The sequence below is a fragment of the Oryx dammah genome, unplaced genomic scaffold, assembly GCF_014754425.2.
Source record: "Oryx dammah isolate SB20612 unplaced genomic scaffold, SCBI_Odam_1.1 HiC_scaffold_2, whole genome shotgun sequence".
Lineage (NCBI taxonomy): Eukaryota > Metazoa > Chordata > Mammalia > Artiodactyla > Bovidae > Oryx > Oryx dammah.
In genome coordinates this window covers 167,823,230-167,833,251 of record NW_024070186.1, presented here as the reverse complement: position 1 = coordinate 167,833,251, position 10,022 = coordinate 167,823,230, and the positions used below count along the sequence as shown (strand labels likewise).

The window sequence follows — 10,022 nt, the reverse complement described above, 5'->3', positions numbered from 1 at the left end:
GCCCTGAACTAAGAGTCAACACAAACAAGGAGCGGCAGGAACAGTCAAGAGACGGTGACCAGCATTATCATGATGGAGCAGGGTCTTGCTGGAAGCCAGAAACCACGGTTATTAATACCTCAGGAGGAATTAACTTTGTAAATTCTACTATAAAATACAACCGTTTACAGAATAAAAGTTATAATGGTAAAGCTCTACTGTATAAGAACATGTTCATCTAACATTCAGAGATGGCTTCTCCATAATTACGGAAAAAAATGATAAAGAACTCCTGACTACACACACACACACCTACACCCACACCCACACACACACACACAACCTTCCTCCTAGTTCAGGAGATCAAGGACTCCCGTTCTCATGCAGGTAACCCTGGACCCAAAAGGAGGACCCCTGCACTGATGGAGACGCGGCCCCATAATAGGCCCTCAGGAAGAACTGAAGCAATCAATCAATTTAATGATCTAATGCCACAAACATGTAAAGAACCTCAAGAGTGACAGGCACGGAACGTCTGTGCAAAATACTCAGAAAGAAATGGAGAAGCTGCCCCTTTGCCCTCCAAGCTCACAGATCTTTACACCCTTGACACCCTTGTGGTAGGAAGCCAGGCACACAATCAACCAGACAACAGATCTCCTAAGCAACTTCTAGATGCTTCCAGGCTGAAGATGCACCTTGAACAAGACAGCCAAACCTCTCTGCCTGCAGAGTGGACACTGTGGTATGGGGAAACTGGAAGAAATGAAACAAGAAATTTAAAAAGCACAATATACAGTCATTAGCTGGTGCTGTGGAGAAAAACTGAGCAAAGAAGAGGCAGAGCCTGTAGGGGTGAGGGGTAGAATTTTAAATCTGCACTGGTTTCAAACAGTCCCCATAAATCCATGTAAAGATAGCACTGCACGTTCTGCTCATGGCTGCTAAAGTGCCAACAGAAGAGCAAGGACTGGAGGGACTGAGGAGGAACTGGCTGGGCTGAGTAGGTCAGGGTCAGAGGGGAAACACATGTCTCCAGATTGAGACGAATGCTGAGCACTGAGTTCCCTCCCATCTCTTCCTTTTTGGGAATGTTCCTCCTGCTCTTCCCTAGCTGCAGAGCACAAAGCAGCCTCGAACGTCACTGCGTATTTCCAGCAAATGCCTGTATCTCTTATACAAGCTTATTCAGTCATGTCAGCCTTTCCTGGGTCATGAAGGTCAATGGCCATTTTTAGGACTTTTTTTAATTATAAAAGGAACACATGATCACAGTATAAAATGTGACAAAATATCAGAAAGGATAGATTCCCAATAGTCTTAACCTCAACATGATCTCTATTTACATTTTGGTATGTTTTTTGCCAGAGTCATTTAATACTCTGCATCCATATTAACTCTGAATGCTGCTCTTTTAATTTTTACTAAATATATTGTTTTTAAATTCCTAGATTTGCATTTTTCTGCTTATAACAAATTCTGTATGGACATCACTGTAATGGGCTATAGCACATTTCAAACTACTGATGCACTATACTTCATTATTCACCACTTCCCACTTGTTGAGCCTTCAGATTTCTGAGTTTTCATCATTATAAATTACTGTGAAAATAACTTCATGTGGAAAGGCACTTCAAGTAATTCCCTCAGAGAAGATTCCTAGAAAGAGGATGACAGGGGGCTGGGAGTACTTTAGACAAGTAGTCACTGTATAGATCTACACTGCCCTGTACCCGCACCCCCCCCCCCATCAGATGTAATTGTGATAGAGAAGAATTTTTGCATTCTATTACAAGTTAATCACTAAAGGGATGTTACCTAGAAGTTTAATTACACATAATGGCCCATTTCTGGGAACCCTGCTTCTCAGGTAATGAGCATTAAGCTAAAATACTTTGGTTTAGCTCATAGAAAACCTCCTGACCAGGACCACCAGTCAATGACTACAGGAAGGAGAAATTAACACATCCCTTTGGAGGCCAATGGGAACCAGGAGTGTTTGACTTTATCCCCTCCCCTTTTATTATAAAAGGAGCCTGAATGCTAACTCAGGCAAGACAGTTCTTTGGAGACACAAGCCCAGCATCTTTTGGTTAGCTGGTTTTCTGAATCAAGCCATTATTCTCTGCCCCAACAACTCGTCTCTCAATTATTGACTTGCTGTCCAAACTCAAAGTTGGTAACGTAATCACCACCCCACTTGGCTGCAGTGGCAGAATATAAAAGCTGGTGAATCTCTGGCTACCTTTTTGGCCTTGAGGGTAATGGGTTTCAGAGGCTACATTATTTACCTGCTGTCGGAATCTGAGGCGATCTCCTTTCTCCCTCCAAAGCGGATCTGGCACTGCAGGAAAAAAAAGAGTCGCTGAGATCAGCCATTGGGATGGACACACAAAACCACCCCCAGGGGCCTTTGGGGTCTGGGGGGACCCAGGGCCAGAAACTCTGGTGGCCAAATCAGGGCATCCCCGAGCCCTGGGGGTCAGCCCAAGAAGTGGGATGGCGGGCACCCCAGCCTTCCAGCTGCCATTTGAAGGAAGAAGCCCTTTTACCTCTCGCTTGTACAGAAGGGAGCCCTGTGCAAAGACAGCGCTAAGAGGAAAACAGAAGCCATCTGCAGATTCTCTAGGAAGCTGCTTCTATCTGTCAGCAGCTGACTGTCAATAACGCAGAGCTCTTAACAGGCAATAATTAAAACTGCCACAAATCTGTGATGATGACGGGTCCCTTCTGACAGGGCCCAGAGTTGTTATGGCTGCTGTGAAGTTATGACAGCATAAATCAAGCTTCAAACAAGCCCTCTGGTTGTGCCAAATGACAATTCACCCAGGGAGAGTGGAAACAAAAGCAAACTTTTTTTTTTTTTTTCTTTAATGGTGCTGAAATGTAGATAACATAAGATTTACCATTTCAACCATTTTTAGTCATGCAACTCAATTCACAATATCATGCAGCCGTTACCACTCTCCACTAAGTCATGCAACTAACTCAATTCACAATATCGTGCAGCCATTACCACTCTCCACTACTCTCTTTCAAAGGTACGGAGCCTCCACTGTGGGTAGCAGGTTTACCAGATTCCTAAATTTATTATCACATATGTGTGCAGTGGGGAGGTGTGTGTGTGTATGTATATAGAAATTTAAATGATACTTTGGTCAAAACTCACAGAACTGCACATTTTAAATTGGTATTTTTATTGTATGCAAATCACACCTCAATAAAGGTGGTTTTTATTTTTTTTTCTTTCCAACTTGAAGAAATTTTAATTTCTTAATGAAGCTAAGAAATCACAGTGTATCCCACATGCATATGAAAAGAGACACGTAATAAACAAAACATGAAGTGAAAACTAGCAGGTTACCCAGTCCGATTAATCCTGAATGGAATAGGGTTTCAATCTCAACACTCAAGATATTAAAGAAAACTAAACTATTAAATTTTACGTATTGAGAAATTACCATTTGCCAAGCACTGTAATAACTAAAGTTGGTTTTTAAAAGGCATATATACAACACTTTCACCCTCCCAAATAGTAATAATAGCTCTGGGTGGAAGATCTAAGTTATTTCTGTTTAACTGCTACATTTGAAGTGGTTGGAGTTAACTCTTCATCTTATTTTACGTTCCATTTCTGGAGAAAAGAAAGAAAAAAGACTAATAATGTCAGCTCTGCATTTACCGGGGACCAGGCACTGGCCGTGGCCCTTTACCCCTTTAAGCAATTCCCTCCACAGCCCTATAGAGATGGGGACCCAATTAAAGAGAAGAAGGATGCTCAGAGAGGCTGGGTAAGTTGCCCCAGCACACACAGCTATCAGGAGACAAAGCTGGCCTTCCAACCCTACTCCCCCTGAGTCTGCGTCCTTTCTGCCATGACTGGATGCCTCGAGGCTTGGGCAGATGCTAAATTCTCTGAGCTCACATCAACCCTTAAGAGGCACTTCCATTAAAGGACATACTTATCTCCCTTACTTATCGTGATGACACGCAGGTAACCGCCAGTCGCCCCTTCTGAAATGTGAATTCCTAGGGCTGGATCCCAGCTCTGCTGCTTATTAACTATGACACTGGCAGCAAATTATTGGACCTGAGCTTCAGTTCTTCATTCTTTCATCTGTAAAATGGCAGTAACTGCAAGAACTATCTCACAGCGTGGCTGGAAGGATTCAATGGAAAGCACTCAGCAGAGCACCAGACACAAGATGAATGTGCAAGGAATGAGGCCTGTCGGGTAGTTGTAAGCAGACAACTCGATGCCAACCTTGTGTCAACACCCACTTCAACACCCAGCCAAAAGCCAGGTGCCAATTCAGCGTCAGCCAAACCAAGCAGAGCCCATCTGGAGATGCCATTTGACCCTGAGCACGTCCTGATTTCTGTCCTGTGCTCACAGGGGCCCTGACTCCCAACCAGCACTGAAGCACCCTTAGAAAGTGAAAAGTCACTCAGTCGTGTCTGACTCTTTGCGACCCCATGGACTGCAGTCCACGGCATTCTCCAGGCCAGAATACTGGAGCGGGTAGCCTTTCCCTTCTCCAGGGGATTTTCCCAATCCAGGGATTGAACCCAGGTCTGCTTTGGAAATTTCCCAGCGGTCCAGTGGTCAGGACCCTGCTCTCACTGGCCCAGGGCCTAGGTTCAATCTGGGGATTTTAGTTCCTGCATTTTACTACAAGCCATGCAACGCAGCAAAAACAAACAAAAATAACTGCTTGGAAATAAGACTTTGAAACCCACATTAATGCCCTTCTCAAAGGGACATCACTGAAGGATGGGGGTGGGTCCTCCAGGGGCTTTAGGATATCATCACACAGGAGCCCCTCTGTCCCCACCTCTGATCACTATTACTTGCTGGGGGAAATGGTTAGCCTCACAGAGCCTCCCAGATTCAAGGCAGAAGTAGGTCTGTGTAGACAGAAGGGCAGAAATGACTTCTACGTTCATCTGACACTATGACTTGAACTCACAGTCCAACATGCGCTTTCTTCTTACCTGTTTCACTGCATCCAGCAGTCGCTCCAGCAGAAACTGTCTTTTCATGTCATTGTTCTGTGTTCCTAGAAGGCAAGGGGCTTGATTAGTTCTGTTTGACATTCGCCTCCTACTAAGACTCTGACATGTACCATTTGGCTGTTCTCAGCCAGCATCAACTTTCTCTTTAATAAAATCAATAATAAGACCAGGTATCAATAATCTGCACCAGTACAATGAGGTCTGACCCCTTTCCTGTCACTACATCACAGGAAAGCAACTAAACTAGTGTTCTCCAAATCTGGATGATGTTTCTGGAATGATCTAACTTAAGGGTTTCTCAACCTTGGTGTCACTGACATGTGGATCAGATAACTCTCTGCAGCAGCCCTGTGAACTGTTAAGATGTCTGGCAGCATCCCTGGCCTCTACCCACGAGATAACATTAGTGTGCATGCACACACACACACACACACACACACACACACACACACACTCCCTAGTTGTGGCAACAAAAATCTCCAGATTCTGCCAGACATCCTCTGGGGAACAAAACTGCCCCAGTTGAGAAGCAACAGTCTAACTTAAAACATAGGTTTCCTAGCACGGCAGGCACTGCTGGTCAGCTGACCTCACCATCATCTCTAACGTCATTTTCCCATGAAAAACCTAATTACTCAACCTCTCTTTTAAAGCTGACCTTAAGAAGTTCCAGCTGATGAGATGTAAGCAGAAGAGCACTGGGAGGGGCCTGGGGGAAAAAGGACAGATGCTAATGGCTTCATTCCTGCTTTCATCCCTCATGCCTGCATCCTAAACACATTGGGGGAAGCCAGAGCAGCATCTGCAGGGAAGCCCAAGAGAATCACAAAGACACTAGCCCTGATGTCAGTTTGCCGCTGAACCAAACTAGAAATCTCAGAGCTTTCACAGAACAAATCATTCCATTTGTTCAAGCCCTGTACACTGAGTGGTTACTTACAGTCAAAAGCATTTCCAAACGATACACATGTCATACACCAAACTCCCATTTAAGAGGGTGTGGGGCAAGGCCAATTCCGTCTTCCCAGGTGGCTCAGTGGTAAAGAATCTGCCTGCCAGTGCAGCAGATGCAGGAGAGGCGGGTTCAGTCCCTGGGTCGGGAAGATCCCCTGGAGGAGGAAACGGCAACCTGCTCCAGTATTCTTGTCCACGGCGAATCCCATGGACAGAGGAGCCTAGTGGGCTACAGTCCACGCGGTCGCACAGAATCAGACACAGCTGAGCAACTGAGCACAGATGCATGCTAGGCCACTTCAAAGGCCCAGGTGGAACACTCAGAACCACATCTGATGCTCCACAGGGGGCCCAATGGCTCCAACCCACAGACACGTGGCTACGTGTTATGATACACCAGACACTGAACACAACTGTTTCACAGGAGACCCAAATTCAGGATTACAAGGGAAGTCAGTGTGGGGACTTCCCTGGTGGTCCAGTGGCTCCCAGGACAGGGGGCCCGGGTTCAACCAGGGAACTGGATCTCACGTGCCATAACAAAAAGATCCTGCATGTTGCAGCTAAGACCTGGCACAGCCAAATACATAGACAGATAAATATCGTTTTAAAGAGAGAGCGAGATGGTCAGGGTTTCATCCAAGTCATGCCAGGACCACCCAGTTGCTAACAACCGTGCCCACGTGATGAGCACTTCCTGTACACCAGGCACCAAACTGAGTCCTCTGAATGCACTGCGTCCTGTAATTTTCATGACCACCCTACCAGCCAGGTATTAGGATCCCTGAATCGCAGATGGGGAAACAGAAGCTCAGAGGATGAGCAAGTGCACGCACTGACCCACTCGACATTTGCTGAACCTACTGGGTGCCAGGCAGTGTTCTAAGTGCTGGGGACACAGGAGTTCAGTGGTATAAAAGAGCCATCTTCTTGTGGAATGAATATGCTATTAGGAAGAAACAAATGGTTCCCAAGTAAACTAACGGAGGAGAAGATGTTAGAGAGTCACACTAGGAAGAAAAACCAGATGAAGTGAAGAGACCAGGAGGAAGCTGGAGGGCAACGTCTGCCAGGGCAGTCGTGGAAAGTCTCTCTGCACACACGACACCCCAGCTGAGCCCTTTATAACGTGAAGGAGCAGTCATGGAAAGTTATGAGAGATCAGCGTTCCAGGAAATGGCAACCCACTCCATTGTTCTTGCCTGGAGAATCCCAGGGGCGGGGGAGCCTGGTGGGCTGCCGTCTATGGGGTCGCACAGAGTCGGACACGACTGAAGCAACTTAGCAGCAGCAGCATTCCAGGTGGAGCAAACAGCCAGGGAAGAGAGGCAAAAACAGTCTGGCTTCCGTCTCCCAGGACCCGAAGGAAGTCTCCAGTGACTTAAGCAGAAAGCAGAAAAGGGAAAGCAAAGATCAGAGAGGCAGGCAGGGGCCAGTCACAAAGGCCTCGTGGACCCTGATAGCGGGTTCAGGTTTTTGTTCTAATTTGAACACTGGTCATTGGAACCATCCCTCTAACTGGAGACCATGCCCCTTAAGGGCCATGTCAGGACTATCGCCTGGGCTCCTGCCTTACCCCAGGCCAGGAGAATAAGCCAGTCCATAGACTCTCTATGGACTGACTTTCCAAACACTGCCACTGTAATTTTTTCTGGAAAAGGTATTGAGAGGTTAGCCCACGCACCCTTCCCACCAGACAAGAGGCCATCCTAAAGCGTCTTTCAGGATGGCTAGAAACGCCACCTGCCTGAGGGCCTCACACACACCGCTATCAACACACCCTGCTCCTCACGCAGCAGGAGGGCGAGTTTCTGCTCTTCTCCCTCTAACACCAGAATGGGGAAGGCAGTCTTGCTTTCTTCCTTTTTCCAAGTACTGCACCCAACAACTCTACTTGCCCTTGGGCGATGCCAACTGGAAACGTGACAAGGTTTTCCCCCCTGAAGTGCTTTTGCTATTTTTTCTGATCATAAAAATAATTCGTGTTTTAGAATTATCATACACAACCCAGAACTTCTGGGTGTATGCTCGAAAGAATTGAGAGCACGGTCTTGAAGAGCTATTTATATGCTTATGTTCACAGCAGCATTATTCACAGTAGCTAAACTGTGGAAGCAACTCCTGTGTACATCAACAGCTGAATGGAGACGCAAAATGTGGCATGCACATACAATGGGTATTATTCAGCCTTAAAAGGCAAGGCAACTCTGCAGTATGGTGCAACACAAATGAGCCTTGAAGAACATCATGCTAAGTGAAATAAACCAGACACAAAGAGATAGAACACTGCATGATTCCAATTACATGAGATACTAAGAGTAATCAAAATCATAAAGAAAGAAAGCATAATGGTGGTTGTCAGGGGAGGCGAGGGAAGAGAATGAGAGGTTAGAGTTTCATACACATCTGCACTTTTACAAGACGAAGAGAGGCCTGGGGATGGATGGTGGTGACGGCCACACAACAGTCAGAAGGTAGTTAATGCCACCAAACTGTACACTTAAAAATGCTTAAGATGGGGACCTCCCTGGTGGTCCAGACTAAGACTCCCTGCTCCCAATGCAGGGGGCCCAGGTTCGATCCCCGATCAGGGAACTAGTCATGCCACAGCTAAAGATCGCGTGTGCTGCAACTAAGACCCAAAGCAGCCAAACAAAATAAATAAAAATAAATATTAAGGGCTTCCCTGATGGCTCAGTGGTAAAGCATCCACCTGCCAATGCAGGAAACGGGGGTTTAATCTCTGACCCGGGAAGATCCCACGTGCTGCGGAGCAACTAAGCCCACAACTACTAAGTGCCACGACTACCGAGCCTGTGACCTAGAGCCCGGGAACCACAATTACTGAAGCCTAAGCCCCCTAAAGCCTGTGCTCTGCAACGAGAAGCCACCGCAATGAGAAGCCTTCGCACCGCAACTAGGGAGTAGGCCCCACTCATCACAACTAGAGAAAAAGCCCCACAGAGTGACGAAACCCCAGCACAGCCAAAAGTAAATAAATACATAAGTATTCCAAAAATGGTGAAGATGGCAAATTTTATGTTACCTGTATTTCACCACAATTTTTTTATAACGTAATTCATGTGAAGAAATACAATAACAACAAATCATGGGAGGGGGGCAGGATTGACAAAGAAAATAAAAATCTCCATCGTCTCCTTACTGATCGTTAGTGCAGTAATTCACAAGCTTTCACCTGCACACGAATCTCCTGGGGTCTTGGCTAAAAGCCAGGTTCTAATTCAAGGGCTGGGTGGGGCCTGGGACTCTGCATTTCTCACAAGCTCCCATGTGTTGCTGACGCTGCTGGTTCCTGACGCACAAGGGAAGAGCAAGGATAGAGTGCCTACCCCTAGCGAGGACCCCAGAGCTTTCCTACGCAATCTGCGACACTGCTTTCCTGGAGCCGCCGGCAACCTTCCCTGCTTCACCCTGCAAAGCCGTTCCGTGGTGGGAAGCAAGCCTGCTCTCCAGAGAAACAGCCCGCCACGCACCCTCCCCAGACAAGAAGTGCACTTGAAGGAGACAATCCTGACCCCTGGAGGGGTGCCCATGACCATCCCAGCCCTGAATGGGATTAAGGGACCCACATCTCCCAGGGCAGGGGGAGCACGAGTGCCCTTGGCAACATTCACTGATGGCAGGAGGGGCCCAGGAGGCCCAGGGCCACGAGGCTCCATGGAAGGAGCGCTAGAGGCAACATTCACCGACGGCAGGAGGTGCCCAGGAGGCCCAGGGCCACGAACCTCCTCCGTGGAAGGAGCACTGGAGGGAAGTCACAAGGCATCATGAGTTCTCATCCCAGCCGGGCTGCGTGCTGGCCCTGTGACAGGGACAGTCACTTCCCTTCTCGGGGCACTGGTTTCTGCATGAAATCATACTGTCCAAGCTCTGCAGTCTGCAAACCTGGGGCCTCTGTTCTGAGACGGCAGGCAAAGCAAGCAATGCTACCGGGCTCTTTCCTACCTTCTCCAGGGACCAGGAGGAGCGGGAACAGGTGCCCACCTACTGAGCCTCACGGTGGGCTAAGCCCATGAAGTGGCCAGCATTGAATCCTTCAAGGCTTCCCAGGT

The 10,022-nt window shown here is 47.4% G+C and overlaps 1 protein-coding gene across 1 annotated transcript in view; it reads right to left on the bottom strand.

Moving 5' to 3' along the window:
* SNX29 (sorting nexin 29) overlaps nt 1-10,022 on the bottom strand; it is a 595,061-nt gene that overhangs the window by 563,279 nt on the left and 21,760 nt on the right. The window contains exons 2-3 of the mRNA XM_040230635.1: nt 4,975-5,039; nt 2,271-2,323 (exon numbers count right to left, since the gene is read on the bottom strand). Coding sequence (XP_040086569.1) covers nt 2,271-2,323; nt 4,975-5,039 — 118 coding nt within the window. The remainder of the gene's footprint in view (nt 1-2,270; nt 2,324-4,974; nt 5,040-10,022) is intronic.